Genomic DNA, 25,669 nt, shown 5'->3' with positions numbered 1-25,669 from the left:
TCTTCTCCTCTATCCATCTTCGGTCCACCTCCCCCTCTCTCCCTATTTATTTTAGAATCCTCTCCTCATCCCCCTTTTCTGATGACGGGTCTAGGTCCGAAACATCAGCTTTTGTGCTCCTAAGATGCTGCTTGGCCTGCTGCGTTATCCTGTGAATTAAATTTTTTAAGGAAGTATTATTTCATAGCTATTACACAGTTTTGTTGCTGTGGGAAGAGTAGGAAGAATTGTAATTCTTTTTCATATCCTTTAATTTCAACAGCAGCTGGGAGTGAAAGTGCATAGGAGATAATAGGAACTGCAGATGCTGGAGAATCCGAGATAACAAAGTGTAGAGCTGGATGAATACAGCAGGCCAAGCAGTATCTTAGGAACAGAAAAGCTGATGTTTCGGGCCTAGACCCTTCATCAGAAATGGGGGAGGTGTGAGCGTTCTGAAATAAATAGAGAGGGGGAGGCAGATCTAAGATGGATAGAGGAGAAGATAGGTGGAGAGGAGACAGGCAAGTTTACAAGAGAGTTGCAGTGGGAGAGAGAGATCCCCTGAGGTTTGTCCGGAGGGGGGAGGGTAACTCCTTCAGTTTAGGCTGTCTCCTCTCCACCTATCTTCTCCTCTGTCCATCTTCAATCCGCCTCCCCCTCTCCCCCATTTCTGATGAAGGGTCTAGGACCGAAATGTCAGCTTTTCTGCTCCTAAGATGCTGCTTGGCCTGCTGTGTTCATCCAGCTCTACATAGAACAATACAGCGCAGAACAGGCCCTTTGGCCCTCGATGTTGCACCGACCTGTGAACTAATCTAAGCCCAATTCCCGACACTTTCCGATCATCATCCATCTGCTAATCCAAGGACTGTTTAAATGCCCCGAATGTGGCTGAGAAATACACTTTGTTATCTCAGTGAAAGTGCATTGCTATTTTGAGTTAAGAGTAATTCAAAGTTGTAGACTTCTTTTAATTCCTCCCTGCTGTTTCTACCAGTTGTTAACACTATATGTTTCAAATGATATGTTTAATGGCTGCCACACACTGTCTGCAAAGGAATGCACATGACCGCGGTAAGTGAGGCAGTACACTATGTACAAAGAATAGTTCAAAACCTTTCATTTTGGAAACAGCGATTAACTCACTTGTTGCCCAGTGCTAACTTTGGTATTTTTGGGTCTACCTGCCAAGTTTAATGGTGTTCTCAAATAGATACAAGAACAGCATTTTCCACATTTATCAGACATCTGAACTGACCTCCAAATTTTAATTTTGATCTCTCTCTCTCTGCACCTTCTCTGGTTGTAACTCTCCACTCTGTTCTGCTACCATGATGCACTTTGTATGGTACAATCTGCCTGAATTGCATGCAAAACACCACTTGTCACTATATCTCAGTACAGGTGACAGTAATAAATCAAACTTAAACTCAACACTTTTCCTTGCAATGGCCTCCTCCCACGCGAGTCAGCAAAGCAGCTATGTTTCTGCCTCACATGGAGCTATTGCACAGTTTTGCCTGGAGCATTCTTGGTGCATGTCTCAGGCTGAATTCGCTCGCATGGATTTTTACGTCGTATTGTGGACTCCTGTAAAATGTCAGACCTTCGGGGGAAAAGACTCCAGTTTCAGACCCACTGGAGTACACGTGTATAGTTCCAATTAAAAAAAATATATAATTTTCATCCGTTTAATGTTTTTGCTTAATACTGATCGTGGTCCTGGAAATGTTTGGCGGGGGAGGGGGTTCAGCTGAATAGAACTGCAATGTGCGGATCACAATGTTTGAAACCTCCACAAACTCCCCGGACCGTAAGCGGCGGATGAGTCCCTCTGGTGTTTTGAATCATCTATATATGTCCGAATGAGGCTGCAGCTTATTACCCTGCGCGGCTCGGGTGGAGTCAGTGACGCCTCTTTAAGCGCCGCTGCTGCTGAGCGTTCAGTGCGGTAGCTGACTACCATGGAAGTACAATTCGCTCCCTTAAGACCTTGGGATGATTTCATTTTGGGTTCTGCTCGTTTCGCCCAGCCGGATTTTCGAGATTTAGCAAAATGGAACAATCGAGTGATCAGCAATCTGCTGTATTACCAGAGTAACTACTTGGTCATGGCTGTCTGCATCTTTGTACTGATCGGGTAAAGGAGCTCGTTTCCACCTGGGCCTGTAGTCTTCTCATTGTTTCAAACTTGTAGTGGGGTGACGGGTTTTGGAGTAGCTGAGTAATGGGTTGGCGACATTAACGCACATTCATTTTGCTCAAATTAGTTGCGTTTGTGTAAATGTTGTAATAGCTTAAACGACCCCTAATTTTATAATGCTTGTATCAGCACGTTTTAATAGCAAGATGTAAGGGGCTGTTAAGCGGGGGCAATTTCATGTTCTGCCGAGTCATTTAAGTTTATACAGCAAGTGCCTCTGAGGAATGTTCGTTTGGTTTCTGTTTGCTAGTAAGCGAATGGCTAGAGTTCAGCGACCAAAAGTGAGCTGACTGTATGAAGATCTTAAATTCAGGTCACCTTATCTTCGGACAGGTTGCTAAGCCCTGGAAACTGAGTCAATTTATACATGCGTGGGATACGGTCAAATATGCTTTGACCGAGCATATCAGTAGGAAAGAAGTGCAACGTTTGCTGATTTCCTGTGCGGTACAATATATGGAACACTGTCTTAATGCAAATACTGATAAATTAGGATTTAATCGCTGGGTGGGTGTACAAGTGGGAAGGGTTTAGCTGGAGTTGTAGCAGAGATAATGGAAACTGCAGATGCTGGAGAATCCAAGATAATAGTGTGGAGCTGGATGAACACAGCAGGCCAAGCAACATCTCAGGAGCACAAAAGTTGACGTTTCAGGCCCGAAACGTCTGGCCTGTGTTCATCCAGTTCCACACTTACTTTGATATCAGGGTTTAGATGGATATGGTCCAAATGCTGGCAAATGGGATGAGATTAATTTAGGACATTTGGCATAGATGAGTTGGACCAAAGAGCCTGTTTTTTTTTAAGAATTTTAATTTTAGCATGAGTACATGGAAATGAATTGTAGGAACGTTCTTGCCCGTTACTTCTGTTCATTGTAAAAATCATCACAGCTTAGCCTGTTGGTGTTACAATCATTTTGTGATTGATACCTTTCAGTCAATTCCTTAATCAAGCAATTGTTTAAAAACTGAGCCATGAAATTCTGCTCCACTATTTACCCCTGTGCTTGCTGATCTACACTGGCTTATGATCAACCATGGTATTGGTGTTTTTTTTAAAACAGTGCTCATCCTTGGTTTTTTAAATTTCCCATGGTCTTGCTGTACCAAATCTCTGATATCCTCTGGCTCCTTTCTAAGCTATCTGTCTACCCATCTCTAATCCTGGCCTTTAAACATCCCTGACTTTAGTCATTGCAGCATTGGTGGTTGTGCCTTCAATTGCCTCAGCCCTGAACTACAGAATACCCTCCCTATGTCTTTCTCTATCTTGCTATCCTCGCTTGAGACATTTATAAATAGCTATCTCCTTGACCAGTTTGAGAACCACTAGAGTGCCAGTTAATGTGATCAGTGATTGATCTGATGACTGTTGACTTTGCATTACTGCCTTTCCTCTGTAATATTTGCTTCCCTTACAGTTTAAATGTCTAGCTACACCTTGAATATGCTTAATGACTGAAACTCTACAGACCTCTTCGATAATGAATTCCAAAATTTACTACCCTCAGAGAGAACTGCCTTCTCATCTATATTAAAAGATTGCCTGTTTATTTTCAGATTATGCCCTCTGGTCCTAGATTCTCCCAGAAGATGCAAAAGCCCTCCATCTAAGCTGTTAAGTGCCCTAAAAATCTTGTATGTTTCAATGTGGCCTAGACACTTTTTTGAATAATGCATTCAATTCTGATCTCCCTGCTATATGAAAAATAGTTAAATGTGAAAGGGTTCAGAAAAGATTTCCAAGGATGTTGCCAGGTTTGGAGGTTTTGAGCTTTAGGAATGGGCTGGTGCTATTTTCCCTGGAGTGTTGGATGTTGGTGGTGACCTTTTTATAGAAGTTTATAAATAGTGAGTGGTCAAGGCCCTTTTTCCCCCAAGGTAGGGGAGCCCAAAGCTAGAAGGCATGGAATGAAGGTGAGAGGGATAAGATTTAAAGGGGACCTAAAGGGCAATGTTTTCACGCAGAGGGTGGTACATGTATGGAATGAGCTGCCAGACGAGGTGGAGGAGGCAGGTGCAATTACAACATTTAAAAAGCCGCTGGGTGGGTGTACAAGTAGGAAGGGTTTAGATGGATATGGTCCAAATGCTGGTAAATGGGATGAGATTAATTTAGGACATTTGGTTGGCATAAATGAGTTGGACCAAAGAGCCTGTTTTATGGGCTGTAGAACTCTGACTGTATAATTTCTCCTTCATGAAGCCATGTTGACTGTGCTTTATCACTTGTATTTCTAAATGCTCTGCTATTGTTATCCTTTACAATAGTTTTTAACACTTATCCAATAATACGTTAGCCTAACTGTTCTACAGTCACCTATTTTTAATTCATTTTCCCTTTTTTTTAACAAAATGCTGATGTTGACAATGTCAGTCTTCCAACCTGCTGGGACTTTTCCCAGAATCTAAGGAGTCTTGAGAGGGTTACTATACATGCATCCACTATCTCTGTAGCTACTGCTTTTAATATCCTAGGGTGTATTCCATTGGGTCCAGGGGACTCACTGGACTTTAGCCCCATTAGTCGCCCTTCTAATTTTTTTTGTAGTAATAGTTTTTGTATTTATTTCCCCTCCGTAAGAAGGCTTAGGGTGTGTATTGATTGTTGAACCTAACTTCTTCATGGTTTGCTGATTTCTTTTTTTAAATTATTTTTGTTTTTGTTTTTAGGATGTTGGAGCTACTGTATGAAAACAAGTTTTACACCACGTCCACATTAGGCTTTTGTCTTTTAGAGTGCTTTATAGTGATGCATGAGAGTTTAATTTATACTAATATATAAAATGTATTAGCTGACTGTGTCTTACTCGGTGTCATTGCAAGAATTTGAAAGCATTCTTCCTTGAAATGATTCAGTGGCCATTTGAAAGATAATTTTTTTGTAATCAGGAGAGGCAGTGGTAATTTCATGACACTATTAATCCAGAGTTCTTAATGATCTGTGGGCATAGGTTCAAATGCAACCATTGCAGGCAGTGAAATTTAAATTCACCGTCATTTGAAACCTGAAGTCTAATGGTGATCATATTGATTTGTCATAAAAACCCATCTAGATCATTAATATCTTTCTTCTTAGGGAATCTAATTTTCCATCATTACCTGTCGCTTTTTAAATATGACTCTGAACCCACAGCAAAGTGGTTGACTCTCACTGCCCTCTGAAATTGTCTAGCAAGCCCCTCAGTCCAAGGGTCATAAGGAATAGGCAATAAATGGGCATCACTGGCTGAGCCTAAATCCCATAAATGCTTTCATCACAATAACTGACATGGCCTGGTTTGTTAATTTTGAACCAAACCACTGTGTAACCAGAGATTACTTCAGGTTTTGTTGTTTATAGTGTGCACTGATGTTTTATTGGATTTCTAGATCCAGGGCATTTATGGCAAATGAAACCATTTCTTAAGGGATGAGTAGAGTTCCAAAACATTTTTTGATTAAAAGTTCTGTTTTGTATTCCCCGTGTTAAGGCACTGGCAATGCTTCAGTGAAACATCCTTGAGGAAACAATCATGCCTTTCCTTGGCAAGAAGGGTTGATTTTAAAAAAAATATATTAAATGGAATATTACAGCATTCCTACTTAATGGGCATGTTGATTTATGAAGCCGGAGTTGCAAGTTAGCAATTGGGATTGTTAAATTAAGGCTCATTGAACCATTGTACCTCCTTATTGTTGTCACAAAAAAAACTGAATAGTTAATTCAGCACACTGTCAAGTATTGAAATTTTACCTTTTTAATTCCGTTCTATCCAGTTAAACAATCTGAACGGTCACAGACATTTTTAGAATCTGCTTAAAATAATACTATGGACTGATTCTGTTTGCTTTGAGGTAAAATAGATGTATTTTACTATTAATATTTAAAGTGCCCTTGCCTAATGATATCTGCAATATAAAAGGCTAGAGTAGCTACAGAACAAATTTTAACTTTTTTAATTGCAAACAGTTAATCCAATGTCAGTGGGAGTGAAATTATTGGAAACATTGTTTAATCATGTCCCTCAATGTTTTGAAAGGTAGGAATTGATTGCGGATAGTCAGCATGAATTTGTTAGAGTGAAAGTTTATCTGACTAACTTTTTAATTGAGCATTTTTGGAAAGGTGATAAGGATATTCATAAGGGTACTGCAGTTGATGTGGTTTGCATGGACTTCAGTAAGGTTTTTGACAAGTTTCCACACTGAAAGCCCATAGGATCTAAGGCAAGTTGGCAAACTGGAGCCAAAATTTGGCTTCCAGTTAGGAGGCAAAGGGTGATGTTGAGGGTTGTTTTGTGCCAGCAAGTCTGTGACCAGCAGTGTAATATAGGGATTAGTGCTGGAACCCTTGCTGTTTATTATGTACGTTTAATGACTTAGATCTAAATGTAGAAGGTATAATAATTTGCAGGTGACACAAATTGACAGTGTTAGTCATGAGGAGGATTGACTCAGGCTACAGTCTAATATTGATCCGCTGGTAAATTGGGCAGAGTAATGGTAGGTGTAACTTTATCCATCTAAGTGTGAGGTGGCACAACTTGGGGTTTGGGGAGGGGGGGGGGGTCTAATGACGGAAGGAAAAATACAATAAATGGTAGGCCCCTGGATAGTACTGACAAACAAAGGGATCTTGGTGTACAAATCCATAGATCCCTGAACGTGTCAGCACAGGTAGATGAGATGGTGCAGAAGGCATAAAGGACACTTAACTTCATTAGCCAGGGTGAGAACATAGGAGCAAGGAAGTCTTATTACAACATTATAAAACATTGGTTGAGCCATAGACTTTGTGCAGTTCTAGTACAACAATATTGGAAGAATGTGATCATTCTGGAGAGGGTGCAGAGGCGATTCACCAGGATGTTGCCTGGGATGGAAAGCCCGAGTAATGAGGAGGGAGGGACTGGACTGACTCGGTCTATTTTCCTTGGAGCAGAGGAGGCTGAAGTAGGATCTGATTTGAAGCATGTAAAACTGAGAAACAAAGGAAGGGATATTGTGAGAATTGCTTCCGGGTGTCAGATGTGTCTAAGATCTGAGTGCACAAGTTTTAAGGTTAGATGTAGAGACAACACAGTGTGGAGCTGGAGAAGTGCAGCAGACCAGGCAGCATCAGAGGAGCAGGAAAGTTGATGTTTCAGGTCGGGCCCCTTCTTCAGAACGTCAACTTGCCTGCTCCTCTGCTGCCTGGCCTGCTGTGATTCTCCAGCTCCATACTACGTTACCTCTGACTCCAGCATCTACAGTTAGAAGCAAACGGTTTAGTGGGGATCTGAGGAAAACCCAGAGGGTGGGGTATAAATATGGAATATTCTGTCTGAGGTGGGTGTTGGAGGCAGGTTCTTGTATAGCATCTGGAGGAGCACTTAAGATACCAGGGCACAGTAGACTATGGATCAAGTACAAGTAAATGAGACTAGTGTAGTTTGGTACAGATGTGGTGGGCCAGATGACTTGTTTCTATGCTGCATGACTCTGACTCTGACTCTACAACACTTGCCAATACTCAGTTAGCTGAGGAGCCAAAATATTACTTGACTTATGGTCAGGCTGGACACGTGCTTGCATGGCTGGGCATGACATCAATAGTATGGAGTGTTAAAGGACTAAGGTGTTATTACAGTGAATGATTTACATTAGGTAGGATGAACATTGAAGGCCACTTCAGTTCAGACCGATCAATAATCTGTTTCTTTTCTATTTTAGTTTCAGAAAATCTGCAGATTACAGCAGTTTTGAGGACACCTGCATTGGATTTGGGAGCATGATTGGCTGTCTAAGAAGACTTGGTGAATTTCTGCAGTGCCTGTTGTATTGGTGGTAGAGGAAGTGAATATTTGTAGATGTAGTGCCAGTTAAATGAGCTGCTTTGCCCTGGATGATGTTGGAGCTGCAGTCATCTAAGCAAGTGGGGAGTATTCTGCCACACTCATGACTAGTGCCTAGTAGATAATGGACAGCCTTTTGGGGAGTCAGGAGGCCATTACCCACTTCCTAGCTTTTAACCTGCTCTTATACCTGTAGTGTTTATATGCTTTGTCCAGTAAAGAACCTGGTCAATGGTAGCCTTTAGAATCCCAATAGTTGGGATTAGGCAGTAGTATGTCCACGGTGGTAGTTGGATTCTGTCTTGTTGAATATTGTCACTGCCTGGCATTTAAGGCGTGATTGTTACTTGTCAGAGCAAACCTTGATATAATCCAGGCCTTGCTGCTTTTGGACATGGACTGCTTCAGTATGAGTTGTGAATTGGGCTGAATGTTGTGTAATCATCAGCAAACATCTTTCCTGTGACCTTTTTATAATGCTTGGTAGACCATTGAAATGGCTGAACCGAGGGCACTGCCATGAGGAACTGGATGATTCTTTAGGTGCGTGTTGTGTCCCCCTACCCCTGAACTAAAACACCCAGGCTGAAATCCCACCTGCCCTAGAGGTGTTTTTGAGCATGTCTTATACAAGTTGATTTAACTACCCTGAAGAATTCCTGCAGAGATGCTCTGGAACCGAAATGACTGACCTCCAACAACCACAAGCGTCGTCCTTTTGCCAAGTATGAGTCCAACCAACAGGGAGATTTCCCAGGATTCCCACTGACTCCCGTTTTGCTAGGCCTCTTTGATGCCACAACTCAGTTAAATGTGGTCTTGATGTCAAAGGCTGTCACTTGCTCACCTCCCCTCTGGAATCTTGCTGTTTTTTGTCCATTTTTGAATCAGGGTTGTAATGAAGTCAGAAGCTGTGTGGTCCTCTTGGCCCACAAACGGATTGTGTGTGAATAAGGTATTGCTAAGCAAACACTATTGATACCTTTCATCGCCTTATTTTTAATTGAGACTAAACTAATGAAGCAGTAATTGCCTGGGTTGGATTTAACCTACTTTCATGTGTACAGGCCATACCTCTCAATTTCCCACACTTGGTATCTGTCTGACAATGTTGTAATTATACTTGTAATAGTCTGTGGATGCAATATATTCTAGACCACATGTCTGCAGTACTGTTGCTGGGATGTTATCTCACCTGTAGTTGTTCAGTATCCAGTGCCTTCAGTATCAAGATGGATCATCTACTTGGCATTTCTGAAGATAACTGCAAATTCTTCAGCGTTTTCTTTGCACTGAACTGCTGGGCTCCCCCATCCTTGAGGATGGCGATATTTGTATAGTTTCTGTGTGCTGTATGTTGATCTCAATACTGTTTAGGGAAGAATTCCAGGATTTTTTTTTAAACCCAGTGACAATATGTTTACAAATCAGGATGTTGAGTGGCTTGGAGGGGAATTTGTAGATGATGTTCCCATGTATCTGCTACCCATGTCCTTCTGTGTGATAATGGTTGTGAGTTTGGAAGTTGCTGTTTCGGGATGTTTGGCCAATTTCTGCAGGGTGTTTTGTAGCAGCATGTACAATTTACTACTGAGCGTCGGTGGTGGAGAAAATGGATGTGAAGGCTTCTGCCAATATCATTCATGCCCACAATCTGTTCAGTTACCCAGGAGTCATTTAAATAGATGTTGCCTTTGGTATCCATGACTGGCCAGTAATGCCAAAAACCAATCAGCAAACTGTCGCTGGCTGAATCTTGTTTTGTACACACTCTCTCTGGTGCTGACCCACCTACAGATAGTCTCCCCCAATGTTTTAAATAAAACAGCAGTGTAACACAGCATACAATAAGCTTCATAAACTTGATTTTCAAAAATAAGCAACCCATTTGGGAATCCTTGGTTTTAAAGCAGTCCTTTTACCATTTTGATCAAAAATACTTAAAGATACAATCATCGCGGTGTGGCCATCTCCACTTGGTTTAACTCGGCCAATTCTAAAGAAGTTACTATCTTCTGAGTATTAGTATTCAAGATGCGTTTCTAGTCTAATCCAGAGACTGATAGTAGCTGCTGCTTAAGGAAGATTATGAACTTCACTCTGAATGCTGCTTATTACTTGACACTGGCATATTCCATGAATTATCCAGAAGTTGTCTGGATCAATGTATTTTTTTAACTATCAATGCGCATCTTCACACCCTTCATACTGTTTCCTGCAAAAACTTGTACTTCTTGTGCAGTTCATGATATGGTCTTCAAAATTTTAATCTGCTTTACTATGCAAATAACTTGTCTTTTTAATGTAAAGGTTCATAAGCTAGTCAAAAATGGATAATTAACATGTTACCTAATGCAGTGTTATGTTCTGGAAACTTGGAGCTGTCTTTTCTAAACGTGTGTCATGATTAATAGAGAGAATTGCAAGACTGCAATAGACCAGACATACTGGCAGTCATTGTTTCCAGTGGATTTGATTGCCAGAGATAGATGATGAATTCAATGCCATGGAATGACAGGTGCCAGTGTTTAGATAACACCATTAGATAATTTTCCACCAATGGGAGTGGAATTAACATTTCAAGAGATTAGTTCATGTTTCCTGTCCCTACAATAGCTCCTTGGATACGTGGTGTTTGAGAACTTTTTCTTTAGTTTACCAGGGTATTTTCAGAAATTGAAAATAACTCAGTAAAATTAAAAATCATACATTAGACTATTCCATTACTGGAGGAAAGAAAAGCTAACTAACTCAGTTAAGTATTAATTCATTTAGTTTTTTAAAAAAATTGCTGCACTTGAATCCCATAATTTGTGTCCTGGGGGTTTCTCTACATTTGTTATCAGCTCTGTTTCATGTGGCATAAACCAATTACATGGTGTAAATGATTTTTTTTTAGGTGTTTTGTATATAACTGTTATATGCCTACATTTCCTTGATCTTTTATGACACACCATTAAACCTCTGGCAGCAAAATTCCAATTTGAAACTCGGATGGACATGTTCAACCACAATTGTTCGAAGGAGAATTGGGGAGGTAAAATTATCAGATGTAGCAGGAAATAACTATAATCAGGTGCAATTTTGCACTCTGAATTTTTACAGACTTTCTCACTAAAATCTGCTCTATTTGCTGTTGGTTTTTTCACTTTAGTCAAAGTAAAATCCTTCCCTGATTGTAAGTTCTTAAATATGCTTGCATGTGTGTTTGTTTGCCTTTTTTATTTAAGTAGTTCTGAATTTTGAGGATACTTGTGTGTAAATTGACACTGGGGAAAACAGGTTGTTGGCTGCAATTTTGAGTCTGATCCATGGGTTGCATCCAAAGGTTTGGCTTACTGTATTTTTTTCTTAAAAAAAAATGAGGCTAGCCCAGCAGGTATTGCCTATTCTTATTGTTTTTAAGCAGTTGTGAGCTATTTTCTTGGACGCTGCAGTCCTTGAAGTGCAGGGATAATCACGTACTGTTAGCAAGGGAGTTCCAGATGTTAATTCAGTGACTGTGGATAAGCAGAAATTTTTATATTTCCAAATCAGGGTAGGTGAGTGGCTTGGAGAGGAACTTATATGTGGTGTTGCTCCCATGCATCTGCAACCCTTGTTCTTCCAGGTTGATAGCGGTTGTAGGCCTGGAAGGTACTGTCTAAGAAGCCTTAATGAGTTGATAGTCATCAATCTTTTTCTTTTAATTTTCGTATGCTTCCTTGGTAGTGTGAAAACGTGACTGACTGATTCTAATTTTTGAAGATTGCAATAAGCACAGAACTGTTTCTCTCTTAGTGTGATGGTTTCCCTTTCTACATCCCACCCACATTTACAATTATTCTAGTAATTTTTTTTGCCGCTGTGTTTGTTTGTTTTTTTTCCAGAATGGCTTATGATGGAATTTTTGTACAACTAACTTTCATTTTGCTGCTTGAGATTTGTGTTGGGGATAGAGCCAATGACCTGCATACAGATTTACATTGGAGCCCCGGTGACAAGCCTTCTTATTTAATGCTTAGCTGGGGCAGGTTGTACGCATCTAATACTGCCCAAGCAGTTTGTCAGCATGGATGCTGAAGAGGTTGGGAACTTGGGTGTAGTTGAATGCCATCACCATCTACATGAGAACTATTGCTCGCTCTTTCTTTTTTTTTTCCCCCCTCCCTACCCCTCTTCCCCTGCAGTCCTTCTGTGTATTTGATTGGACAAAGTAACCCAGAAGTAGTTACAACATTTCATCTAAGTAGTGGATGGGATGTTATATTTTGCGTTTTGGTGTGTGATGTGTTACAAAAGTTATTTTCTTGCTCTGTTCTATCTTTCCTTTTCACTAAAACAAATGTTGTTCTTGCTCCTTGCTTTGACCAAAGCAAAGTTCTTCAGAAGTGATCAAAGATGAATTGGTAGGATGAGGAGGTGATGAGAGAAGTTTTGGTCCATATCCACAGAGTTTATAAAGAGAGGAGGACTTTATGAAAATCCTTAGGGCACTTTGTGGTGGATGCTGAAAGGATGTAGGAAAGACCAGAATTAGGGGATGCTGGTTAAATGTAAGATCTTTTGTCATATTTAAGACTAATGAGGGATAAACACTTCTGACATTGACTTTGACTTTCAAATGCCCACTGAGGGTACTTTAGTTATATCAAGCCATTTAAAACCAAAAATTTTTTTTCTTCATTCATGGGCATTGCTGGCTGGGCAACACTTATTGCCCAACCCTAATTGCCTTGAGTGCAGTTTAAGAGTGAACCCCATTGCTGTGGGTCTGCAGTCACATGTAGGCCAGACCAGGTAAGGGCGGCAATTTCCTTCCCTATAGGCCATTAGTGAACTAGATGGTGTTTTTCCCAACAATTGACGATGGGTTCATGGTCATCATTAGGCTATTCCACATAGTGGAATTTAAATTCAACAACTATCTGCCATGGTGGGATTCAAACTCAGGTCCCCAGAACGTTGTCTGGGCCTCTGGATTAACAGTCCAGTGATAATACCACTAAGCCATTTGCCTCCTCATCAAGGCATGAAACCAGGTGGACTGCCTGGCATCAACTAAGGCACCGAGAACAACAACAATCTCAGGCCTATCGGTTTGAGAAAGATCTTTATTGTAACTACAGCTAATGCTGTAATTGGGACAGTTGTCTCATAAATGTATCAAACAACAGCTTGACACCATCATTCTCACAGAATCAAACCTTACAAACACTGTCTCCATCCCTGGATATGTCCCATGATACTAGGACAACCACGACAAAGTCAGTGACACCAGACCCCGTGATGTCTCATGGCATTGGATCAAGCTGGACGAGGAAATTTTGTGCCCTGTTCTTGGATGATGAATCCATATTCTTCCATGTTGAACAGCACTTGAAGGAACCACTGAGAGTGACCAAGGGTATAGAATATTCCAGGGTGGGGGACTTCAGTGTCCGTTACCAAGAGTGACTCAATGGCAGCAGCACTACTCATTGAACTGGTTGAGTCCCAAAGACAGTAACCACCAAACTATGTCTGTGGTAGGTGGTGAAGGAACCTACAAAAGGAAAACCTATTTGATTTCATCCTATCCATCTGGAGGGAACACTTCATTGTGTTGTATGGCACTACCACTCCTCAATAGGATAACATTTTTTAACAGATCTAGTAACTTGGGACTGGCCATCATTGAGTTTCAACACAATCTCGTGACATAGCATATATTCTGTCTTACAATTGCCATTAAGCCAGGGCTTTAGCCCTGGCTCAATAAAGAGTGTAGGGAGGTACGCAAGGAGCAACAACAGTCATGCCCAAAACTTGAGTTGTCAACCTGGTGAAGCTACAAGATTTGGACTACTTTTTGTGCCAAATAGCGTGCACAGCAAGTGATGGAGAGAGTTCAGTGATTCCACCACCAACAACCAATCAGATCCAAGCTTTGTAGTCCTGCCACATCCAGTTGTGAATGGTGGTGGACAATATAGCAACTCACTGGAGGTGTCTGCACAGATCTTCTTTATCAATGAATAACAAGTCATTTGTGCAGAAGACCAGGCTAAAGTATTTTGTAACTATCTTCAGAAGTTCCAAATAGCTGAACTATTCTGGTCTCCTCCAGAGGTCCCCAGAATGTCTCAATGCCAGACTTCAGCCAGTTGGATTCACTCCATGCAATATAAGAAGTGGCTAGAGGAAATGGATACTGTAAAGTTTAAGGGAACTAATAGATTCTGTCAGTTGTATTGCAGAACATTTTGCACCCATCACCAAGCTGTGCAAGTACAACAGCATCAAGGGCATATACTGAAAAACGTGGGAAATTACCCAGGTGTGTGTCTGTGTGTAACTAACCAATTTATGCCCATCAATCTCTCTCTCTCGCGCCCCCCCCCCCCCCCCCCCCCACATCTTTACAGGTGATGGAAGGTGTCGTCATCATCAGTGCTTCCAATCAACGCCTGCCTAGTAATAACCTGTTTAACACTTTTTTTTTTCATTTTGATTTTGGGTTCTGCCAGCACCACTTGGCTGCCAACTACTGTTTGGTTCAAACATGGGCAAAAGAGGTGACAGGTGACCATGTGACCAAGTGTGGCACTGTAGAGCTCCAGCAAACTATAACTGATGGGAATTGGGTTGGAGGTGAGGGTGGAGTGCAGGGAGCAGCTGGCAAGTAATGTTCGTAGTACAAATGCCAGCAATGACCATCTCCAAAAAGAAAAAAATGGGCCACTGCCTCTTGACTTTTCAGTGGCATTGCAATCACTGAGTTCCCCCACTATCACAAATCCTGGTGATTATGATTGACCAGAAATTGTAGTAGACCAGACATATAAATACTATAGTGATAAGAGCAGGTCAGAGGCTAAGAATCCTGTAGTGTGTAACATTCCATTTGACTCCCCAAATCTTGTAAGCCATCTACAAGTCAGGAGTGTGAAATCTTGATACCGTTTAGGACACAGCAGCCTGCTTGATTGGATATTTGTGGAAATTGTCTCATTCATCCACCACTAGCTTAGTAGCGGTGTGTTGCGGCTACAGGGTGCACTGCAAAAGCTCGCCAAGGTTCATTAGACATCAAGCCCATGACCACTTCCTTCTAGAAAGACAAGGGCTGCAGCTACATGGGAAACTTGCAAGTGGTAGCATTCCCTCGAAGCCACTGACTTGGAAATATTGCTATTCCTTCAGTGTCACTGGATCAAAATCCTTCAAATCTCTCAGCAGCTTTTTGGGGATAATTAAACCAAATGGACTGCTGTGGTTAGAGAAGTCAGCTCACCACCACCTACTTGGACAATAGCACTGCTGCCTCAGTGCCAGGGACCTGGATTTGATTCTACTCGGGCAACTGTTGTGTGGAGTTTGCAGGTTCTTCGTGTCTGTGTGGGTTTCCTTCAGGTTCTTCGGTTTGCTCCCACAGTGCAGACCTGTGCCGGTTAGGTGGATTGGCCATGCTTAATTGCCCACTTGTGCCCAGAGATGTGCAGGCTAGTTGGATTAGTTACGAGATATGCAGGTTACCAGGACAAAGGAGGGGGTTAGGAATGATCTTTGGAAGTATCTTTGCGCTGAATGGCCTGCTTTTGCACAGTAGGGATTCTGTAATTCTGTGAATGGAGCTTAGCCAGCAACACCCACATTCCAAGAATTGTTTTTAAAAATTCTTAAAATTCCTCAGGTTTAAAGCAGCTTTAAAATAGCTTAAATATACGTCATGCCCAAAACGAGGCAGATTTCTAATTATGACATGTTGATGTACTAGAGGCTGAGAATTTTGGGACTTAGTGTAAATGTAAGAGACTAAAATTGGGAGTGTGCAAAGTAAAGCTGACTTATCTCCCATCCTATTGGAATTACATTTTCAGGGGGCATGTAAAGGCGTTGGAGAGGAAAGATGCCCCCAGATGATTTCAACAATTGTGAACATCTAGTTATGAAGACAGATTTAAGTTAGGACCCGCCTTTTTATTGAGTGGAGGTTTGATCCAAGTTTTTAAAAATCATGAAGGATTTGGACAGCGTACTCTAGATGAATAGTTTTCACTCAAAAGGATTGAGACCAAGAGAGCACTTTTTAAAATTTTACTGGTTGAATTGTGAAGACGTGACTTGTATTGGGACGTGTGAACTAAGAACAGAAATAACCCATTCATTCAACGGCTTGAGTTTTAATTGATCAGTTTTTATTTCAACTCAATACCGTTTTGACTGTATTACCTAAACCAGAATTAGGGGCGGCACAGTGGCTCCGTAGTTAGCTGTGCTGCCTTGCAGCACCAGGGACCCGGGTTCAGTTCCACCTTCAGGCAGTTGTCTGTGTGGAATTTGCACAGCTCTCCGTGTCTGTGTGGCTTACCTCCCAGGTAGTCTAGTTCCCTCCCAAAGTACAGATGTGCAGGCTGGGTAAATTAGCTAGGGGAAATGTGAGGTTATAAGGATAGGGTGTGGTGGGGACTTCTGGCTGGGATGCACTTTCGAGGGTCACTGTGGGCTTGATAGGTTGAATAGCCTCCCTACACGCAGGGGCTCTGATTCAATTAATCTGCCTATTTATACTCAAAGTGAACCCATTGGCATGTTTTACACTGCCTGTGATTCTCAAGTCTTATCCATTTGCAATTGTCTTCTCTCCTATTATCTTATCTTAACCTTTTTTGTTTTCTAAGCTGCTTTTAACGTACTGAATTATCATCCATTGTGCATGTTGAAAACATGTATTGTAGTGTGAAGCAGTAATCAGCAGAGTCCTGAGATTTGCTAATCAACAAAAAGGATACCATTGTGAGCCAAGATAATAAAATGTGAGGCTGGATGAACACAGCAGGCCAAGCAGCATCTCAGGAGCACAAAAGCTGACGTTTCGGGCCTAGACCCTTCATCAGAGAGGGGGATGGGGGGAGGGAACTGGAATAAATAGGGAGAGAGGGGGAGGCGGACCGAAGATGGAGAGTAAAGAAGATAGGTGGAGAAGGTGTGGGTGGGGAGGTAGGGAGGGGATAGGTCAGTCCAGGGAAGACGGACAGGTCAAGGAGGTGGGATGAGGTTAGTAGGTAGCTGGGGGTGCGGCTTGGGGTGGGAGGAAGGGATGGGTGAGAGGAAGAACCGGTTAGGGAGGCAGAGACAGGTTGGACTGGTTTTGGGATGCAGTGGGTGGGGGGGAAGAGCTGGGCTGGTTGTGTGGTGCAGTGGGGGGAGGGGATGAACTGGGCTGGTTTAGGGATGCAGTGGGGGAAGGGGAGATTTTGAAACTGGTGAAGTCCACATTGATACCATATGGCTGCAGGGTTCCCAGGCGGAATATGAGTTGCTGTTCCTGCAACCTTCGGGTGGCATCATTGTGGCAGTGCAGGAGGCCCATGATGGACATGTCATCAAGAGAATGGGAGGGGGAGTGGAAATGGTTTGCGACTGGGAGGTGCAGTTGTTTGTTGCGAACTGAGCGGAGGTGTTCTGCAAAGCGGTCCCCAAGCCTCCGCTTGGTTTCCCCAATGTAGAGAAAGCCGCACCGGGTACAGTGGATGCAGTATACCACATTGGCAGATGTGCAGGTGAACCTCTGCTTAATGTGGAATGTCATCTTGGGGCCTGGGATGGGGGTGAGGGAGGAGGTGTGGGGACAAGTGTAGCATTTCCCGCGACACATCCCTCACACCCCGCCCCCGCCACAACCGCCCCAAGAGGATCCCCCTCGTTCTCACACACCACCCTACCAACCTCCGGATACAACGCATTATCCTCCGACACTTCCGCCATTTACAATCCGACCCCACCACCCAAGACATTTTTCCATCCCCACCCCTGTCTGCTTTCCGGAGAGACCACTCTCTCCGTGACTCCCTTGTTCGCTCCACACTGCCCTCCAACCCCACCACACCCGGCACCTTCCCCTGCAACCGCAGGAAATGCTACACTTGTCCCCACACCTCCTCCCTCACCCCCATCCCAGGCCCCAAGATGACATTCCACATTAAGCAGAGGTTCACCTGCACATCTGCCAATGTGGTATACTGCATCCACTGTACCCGGTGCGGCTTTCTCTACATTGGGGAAACCAAGCGGAGGCTTGGGGACCGCTTTGCAGAACACCTCCGCTCAGTTCGCAACAAACAACTGCACCTCCCAGTCGCAAACCATTTCCACTCCCCCTCCCATTCTCTTGATGACATGTCCATCATGGGCCTCCTGCACTGCCACAATGATGCCACCCGAAGGTTGCAGGAACAGCAACTCATATTCCGCCTGGGAACCCTGCAGCCATATGGTATCAATGTGGACTTCACCAGTTTCAAAATCTCCCCTTCCCCCACTGCATCCCTAAACCAGCCCAGTTCATCCCCTCCCCCCACTGCACCACACAACCAGCCCAGCTCTTCCCCCCCACCCACTGCATCCCAAAACCAGTCCAACCTGTCTCTGCCTCCCTAACCGGTTCTTCCTCTCACCCATCCCTTCCTCCCACCCCAAGCCGCACCCCCAGCTACCTACTAACCTCATCCCACCTCCTTGACCTGTCCGTCTTCCCTGGACTGACCTATCCCCTCCCTACCTCCCCACCCACACCTTCTCCACCTATCTTCTTTACTCTCCATCTTCGGTCCGCCTCCCCCTCTCTCCCTATTTATTCCAGTTCCCTCCCCCCATCCCCCTCTCTGATGAAGGGTCTAGGCCCGAAACGTCAGCTTTTGTGCTCCTGAGATGCTGCTTGGCCTGCTGTGTTCATCCAGCCTCACATTTTATTATCTTGGAATCTCCAGCATCTGCAGTTCCCATTATCTCTGATACCATTGTGAGCCATTCAGTCTTTGACCTTTTTGGCTGTGATGAGTTGTAATGGATAGGGGCACCTTAAGAGTTCCAATGTCCTTTCCTAATGCAGAAGACTTGTGTGGTGCAGTTATTCCAATTTACTGGAGTCATTTAATCTTTCTACCCTGTGAGATTACTATGAAATAATATTGCAATGTTGTATAAGATAGTTTATTCAATAATATGCAACCAGCCAGGAGAAACACCTTTTTTTTGGATGTTGTGAAGTTTATATGAATTGTAAATGTAGTGGTGTTGAAGCTTCGCACAAATGTGAATTGTCTTCATGTATATGCCTCATTAAGATGCACCAATCAAAAGAATGTTATTACCTGCATAGTGTTATAAGGTAATAGGGTATTTTCCTGTTGCATAATAACTTTGCACAATATCATTTAAAGTGTAATGTGTTTATTTTGGTTTGTTTAAAGCTTGTGGTTGGGCCACTGAAAAACAAACACTACTTTTATTGCTGCCCCTAATGTTTATAACTTCTGCTAATATCTCAAGACAGTGGGGCTTTATTACTTTACTATGTCAAGTCATGTGACATCAGCTTATAGCCCAACAGGTTTATTTGTAATCACAGGTTTTTGGCGTGTAGCCCTTCACTTTAGTGGGGGGGGGGGAGGAGGAGGAGGAGGAAAGTGAGAGAAGGCAGACATCTCGAGGGCTGAGAGATCAAAAGATGTCAGTTGATTAATAAGTCTCTGCAGGTTGATTACAAGTGTCAGCCAGTGTGAGTAAAGTGTCAACAGCTGAATAACAATTAAACGGATGACCTATAATCTGACTAAAAATAGTTATCTCTGCCTCATTTATGTGGTGCTAGAGATGAGCCAAATGACTGGAATAATATGGTAAGTACAATAGTTACATGCTGAGGGTCTAACCAATGTAATAAGTAATCCAAAACTGTACAAACTAAGGTAGAGAGACCATAACAAGTTATCAAGGTGATGGTATCAAAACAGGACACTAAGGAAGAATTTTTGCACATACAGGACAGTTGTGATGGGGCCACTTGTAGTACAACGTGAACTCAAGATCACAGTTGAGGCCATCTTAATGGGTATGGCGCCTTGCTATTGGTTTCTGCTTGGCAATTTGGCGTTTATGTATCATGAAAGCTGCTTGCCTGCACTTTGGAGGCTAAATGCCCTTTTTGACTGCTAAAGTGTTCCCCAACCCTTTTTTTTTTTGTGTAACATCCATTCATCTGTTGTCATAGCATCTGCATGGTCTATCATATACCATACCTTGGAGCATCTTTGTCTGCAATGTATGAGATAGACAACATGTCTGAGTCAGGACCAGGTCCTCCAACCAATATTACATGTGACATACATTGACATTTTCTTCCTTTTGGACTCATGATGAGAAATCACTGAAACAACTGCATAGCAGTATCAACAAATTTCATCCCACCACCGGACTTATGGACCACTCTTCAGAATCATTCTCCTTCTTGGGCACAACACACACCTCTGTCAAGGACAGCCACCTCTACCTGAATCTACCGCAAACCCACAGATAACCTCATGATGCTGCATTATTCTAGCCTTCCACCCTAAACATATTAAAGAATGCCATCCCTTTTGTGGGCAAGCACTGCAGATAGACAGGATCTGCTCAGATGAGGAGGAACATGACGGTTACCTAAAGATTTTGGAAGATGCCCTGGTAAGAACAGGATATATTACTCTACTCATCAATTGCTGCTTCTAATGTGCCGCAGTGGGAAAACTGCAACAAACACCTCAAGACAGACACAAGATACGGCCAATAGAGTGCCCTTCGTCATCCACCACTTCCTTTTGGAGCAGAGACTACGTCATGTTGAAGGCTGAGAAGAACATGTCATTGACTATGAGCGTCTCACCTAAATCATCTCTACGCCTCTGCTTCTCCCCTTCAAACAGCCACCAAACCTTTAAACAGACCCAAATTTGTAGCAAACTATTCAGCCTTCAAAACAACAACATCGATCACAACACGACTGAACCTTGTCACAGCAACCTCTGAAAGACACGTCAGATTATCGACATGGATCCTCCCATCGCACTTTGGAACACTACCCACCCCGTACTTTGGCAGATAATCATGTGAGTTGACTGATGTTGCCTTAATCATACGTTGCAGGCAAGTATGCGGTGAGGCATGGTCTGCAAGACCACACAGACACTACAACAATGGATGAATGGATACCGTGCAACGATCTCCAGACAAGGACATTCAGCCTCTTTCTTTCCATTTGCGGGTAGGTGGCTTTTTGAGAACGCCGCAGAATTGTCAAGCAAAAACCTGGCTGTCTTGGGATGTGGAACTCAGCTTTGACTGTGAACTTGGGCTCATGTCGCTCTATACATGTGACCCTACATTGGACGGTATCTGTAAAATCTTCCTTGCTATGCGGTTCTGACACCACTTGATAAATTATGCCCTCTCTACCTTTAAAATTAGCTTGTGCAGTTTTGGAATACTTATTTTTATACCTAATCCTGTTGTTCCAATCCTTTTTGGCTTCTCAAGTTTCACCTTTTCTTTTCCCATGGTTTTTTTAAAATTTTTTTTTTGTCAATTATCTCACTGCCTCAGTTTTAATTTTGGATTATAAGCCATCCCTTTGCTTGTTGTTCGCTGTTGATTCTTTACTCGCACCATCTGATACTTTTTGATCAACTGCAGCGACTTATTATTTGACACTCCACTTAGACCATTTGTATGATCTTTGGATCTCTTTGCCTATAAATTTAAGTGTCTGTGACACTCTCTCTTCACCTGTTGAATGGGCTATGTTTTCAAAAGTTTGTGATTTCAGATAACACCACGTTATAATATCACAGGTTTATGTGGCTTCTGACTTTGTCCACCCGAGTCCAACACAGGCACCTCCACTTTGTGACCTTTCTGTAAAGTGATTTTTTTTGTTCTCGAAAGGAGGGGAAAGATGTGAATGATGGAGAGGGCGGAGAATAAGAGGCTTGGACGTGGGTGAAGCCTAACATTTCATTTCTCTCCCTTGCTCTGATTATGGGGAGTGGTCTGGTAAATCTACTAAGGACATCTTATATAAAATGGTTAAGTAGGTTTAAAGAACCAAGTGGCCTACTTCTGCTCCTAACCTGTTCCCCTAATTTTTTTTTTTGGCTCTTGGACTGTGGATATCCACTAAATATTTGAATCCTCCAATCCAGTTCATATCTTGGGTTTTTGTTTTAAATGCTTAACACAAAGTTGGTAACAACGTTTTTAAGTGATCTTGACAATTTGATAGGAACCTGAGACAATTCAGATTCGGATAACAAGATGTAGAGCTGGATGAACACAGGCCAGGCAGCATCAGAGGAGCAGGGAAGCTAACATTTCGGGTCTGGACCCTTCCTGCTGCCTGGCCCGCTGCGTTCATCCAGCTCTACACCTTGTTATCTCAGATTCTCCAGCATCTGCAGTTCCTGCTATCTCTGAGAATTCAGATTGACAGCTTTTCTTGAATTTGGTGAAAGTGGAAAGGAGTAGCAGATAACCTGTCTATTCTGTAATTAGGTCCATTTCTTCTCTCCCCCCCCCCCCCCCCCCCCCCCCCCAAAAAAAAAAATTTGTTAACGGGAATGAAAACCAAAGCTGTGCCTTGTTACTCCAGAAAAGTCAATGTTATGAGGATCAGTTGGGAGCACACTATTATAGATTTTAGCATTATCCAATCAGAGAGTGCTAATTAATCTCCTTGTAAAGAAACAACATTTAGAAAATGTTGAGAATAGTATTTTTTTTCTTTAAACTTGAGAAAGATAGATATTTTTTAGTTCAGTTGGTAACAGGGCTCTTTAGCTTAGATTTGAGGGCACTCATGAAACTATGAAGAGGCACCTTGTGGTGGTGGATTTGGAAAAAATGTGTTAAAGGATTAAGTGGTGGGTAGGTGATGACCAGTAGTCAAAGTAATGTTTACCTTTTTAAAAGCATTCTCTTACTATGAGACTAAAGTATTCAGAGGGTGGTGAATTATTGGAACACTTTACCTCGGCTGTGAGCGTTCAATCATTGAATAAGTTCAAGATAGAGATTGACTGACTAGAAAATCTGTCACTTATGACATCAAGGCATATGGAAATAGAATGGCAGTCTAGCATTGAGTTGGATGATCAGAATGGTGGAGCAGACTTACTAGGCTAAATAGCATAATACTGTGTCTATGTTCCAAATAAGGAATATTCTTGCTCTCGCTCTTGCTCTCGCTCTCGCTCTTGCTCTCGCTCTCGCTCTCGCTCTCGCTCTCGCTCTCGCTCTCGCTCTCGCTCTCGCTCTCGCTCTCGCTCTCGCTCTCGCTCTCGCTCTCGCTCTCGCTCTCGCTCTCGCTCTCGCTCTCGCTCTCGCTCTCGCTGTATTTTACTTTCTTTATTTTGGCAGGTTTTTGAGCCCCTTGGAGATCATCCTTGGAGGAGCAGTGGTGGTGCTGATATTCATGGGTTCCATGTGGGCTTCTGAAAATAAAGCAGCAATTGGTCACTTCAAGCGTCGGTACCCAACAACGTTTGTCTTGAGTATCTTGCTGATGAGCTACTTTTTCATCTCCATTGTCGGGGGAGTGATGGTTTTCTTGTTTGGAATCACTTTGCCACTGCTTTGTGAGTAATGTCTCTGTCAATTTTTAAGTGATTTTTTTAAAGCCAGGCAAAAGACAACTGTGTGCCAGAAATACAGCATGATCCCTGAAATAGGCCACGAGAAATGCAGTCCCCAATTTGAAGCAGGATGCCTTTGTTTCTTGGTTGTTATTATTATTGACTTGGCTGATGTTGTGCTCCAGTGGGAGTTGTGAAACTAACATTAAACCAGGCTTAGTGCTTCTGACTGCTGACCTGTGGTTCAGTTAGCACACTGCCTTGCATTGCCAGGCACTTGGGTTCAATTCTAGCCTGGGTGACTGTGCAAACTCCATACCTATTCTGTCCCCTTGTCTGTGTGGATTTCCTCCTGGGTGCCCCAGTTTCCTCCCACAGTCCAAAGATATACATGTTAGGTAGATTGACCGTGCTAAATTGCACAGTGTCTGGAAATGTGCAGGTTAGGTGAAATAACCATGGGAAATGCCATGTTACAGGGATAGGATGGATTAGGGTAGGGCAGTCGGTCTGGGTAGGATGCTGTTAGGCTGAATGGCCAGCTTCCATGTTGTAGGGATTTTATGATACAGTTAGTCAATGTGGGAAGCCATTGTTCTGGATATTGAATGAGGATAATTTTAGGAATCTATGATTTCCTATCTAGAACTTGCTTAGTGAACTTTTTATTTGAATGTACTTGCTGTTTTTAACATAAGCCAGAAATAAACTTGATGTGCATTCAACTTAAACTTTTACATATTGCTTTAGTGATGTTTGTACACGCTTCTCTGCGGCTTCGTAACTTGAAGAACAAGATTGAAAACAAGATGGAAGAGGTTGGATTGAAGAAGAGTCCCATGGGTATCTTTCTGAATGCACTTGGCCAGGAACAGGAGCATCTCTCTAAATTCGCAGACATGTTGGCAGCTCAAAGTAAAGACAAATAAGAAACAGATTATTAGTAACTTTGCATCTTTAACTTTTGTATATGTCGTGCAGTATTCCTGGAATAACCTTTTGCAATGTGCGTACATGTTGCTATGATGCTCAATTGTCAAGAATTCCACAGTTAAAAGAAACATGTTTTTTTTGTTTATTTGCAGAGTAAACTGTACTGTAGAAATACACATTGATATTGTGCCAGACATGTGTTCTTTGGCTTTATGTAGGTCAAAGTTTGTTTTTTTTGGGTAATTAACTGCTAGCTAACATGCCACTGTAACAATGGTTCATCTGGATGACAAGTATACGTGAACACTTTTGTGATGTTGAGCTTGATTGGGTTAATAAAAGTTACTGTTTTTCAGAGTTTAAGGATACATTTTGTTCATGGGTATTTAAGAATTATTAGGATATATAAGCCTGAATAGATGGTGAAATATGGAAGTATTGTATGACCTCTTCACAAGTTTCCAATTGCCATTTCTAATGTAGAAAGTTTCGCATTCTTCTATTTGGTATGATCTTGCCTTTAGAATACAAATGTTTTGTTTTTTTTTATTTATAGGTATATGATAAATTATTTCATCTTTAAAATGTGTATTTTGTTGACTTGAGGCCTGCAGTTAACTCTAATAGCACAATCACTGCAAAACAGAATTCACTATTGTATTAGAAGAAACCTTGGCAGCCACACTACCAGGGACAATGTCAAGCATATGCAATCTTGCCTAATTTTACCAAATCTGAGCCTGGTGAAAAATGAATTCAAGAAAAACATATCTTTGGGGAGTTCAGCTTATTTACTAAAGTGGCTATTGCATTGCACAACTATTTTACAGTTGCTAGGATATTTTGCAAACACTTGTATCTGATATTTAACTCTGCAGAACCAAAGATATGCAACATCTCTTGCATGCAATAAAGGCTACTTTCAATTGTTTGTGTTGCATTTTAATTTTTTAATAAAACTGCTGTCATTTACAAAGAAAATCACCACATTGGAACTGTTTACATTTATCGATTTTGTTCTTCTAAATGCTACGATTGTGACAGATGTTTATATCTGTGTAGAATAATTTTACTGTTAATACATCCATCCCAATTGTCATGGCAAGACTGCATGACTTCTAGCTGTGTAATTTCCGATGTACTTTAAGAGGATTCAAAACTGCTGATACACTACACTTGAACAGCAGACTTGCAATTTGTTGTACTACTTTCTTGTTAACACTATCTATTTTTTCCCTCCCCAAATACCACCTGACTTCACACCTGCTGAAATATTCACTCTTGGTATTCTATCTGACTGCATACTTTATGCTTTTGAGCTCATT

General features: G+C 42.2%; 1 protein-coding gene across 2 annotated transcripts; it reads left to right on the top strand.

Annotated features, from left to right (window-relative positions):
* Positions 1–1,877: 1,877 nt before the first annotated feature.
* LOC125460325 (PRA1 family protein 3-like) lies at positions 1,878–25,275 on the top strand. 2 transcript variants are annotated; one of them, XM_048547689.2, is made up of 5 exons: positions 1,878–2,122; positions 7,883–7,965; positions 14,212–14,302; positions 23,197–23,414; positions 24,162–25,275. In XM_048547689.2, the coding sequence occupies exons 1-5, from the start codon at positions 1,947–1,949 to the stop codon at positions 24,338–24,340; spliced, it is 747 nt and encodes a 248-aa protein (XP_048403646.1). In that variant the 5' UTR covers positions 1,878–1,946; the 3' UTR covers positions 24,341–25,275. The 2 variants fall into 2 exon arrangements, with proteins under 2 accessions (XP_048403646.1, XP_048403647.1); XM_048547690.2 differs by lacking the exons at positions 7,883–7,965; positions 14,212–14,302 and having other exon boundaries at positions 1,884–2,122.
* Positions 25,276–25,669: the final 394 nt, after the last annotated feature.

The sequence above is a fragment of the Stegostoma tigrinum genome, chromosome 11 (assembly GCF_030684315.1).
Source record: "Stegostoma tigrinum isolate sSteTig4 chromosome 11, sSteTig4.hap1, whole genome shotgun sequence".
NCBI classification, from domain to species: Eukaryota; Metazoa; Chordata; class Chondrichthyes; order Orectolobiformes; family Stegostomatidae; genus Stegostoma; species Stegostoma tigrinum.
The sequence above is the reverse complement of the archived record's forward strand: the minus strand, read 5'-3'. Positions and strand labels throughout refer to the sequence as shown.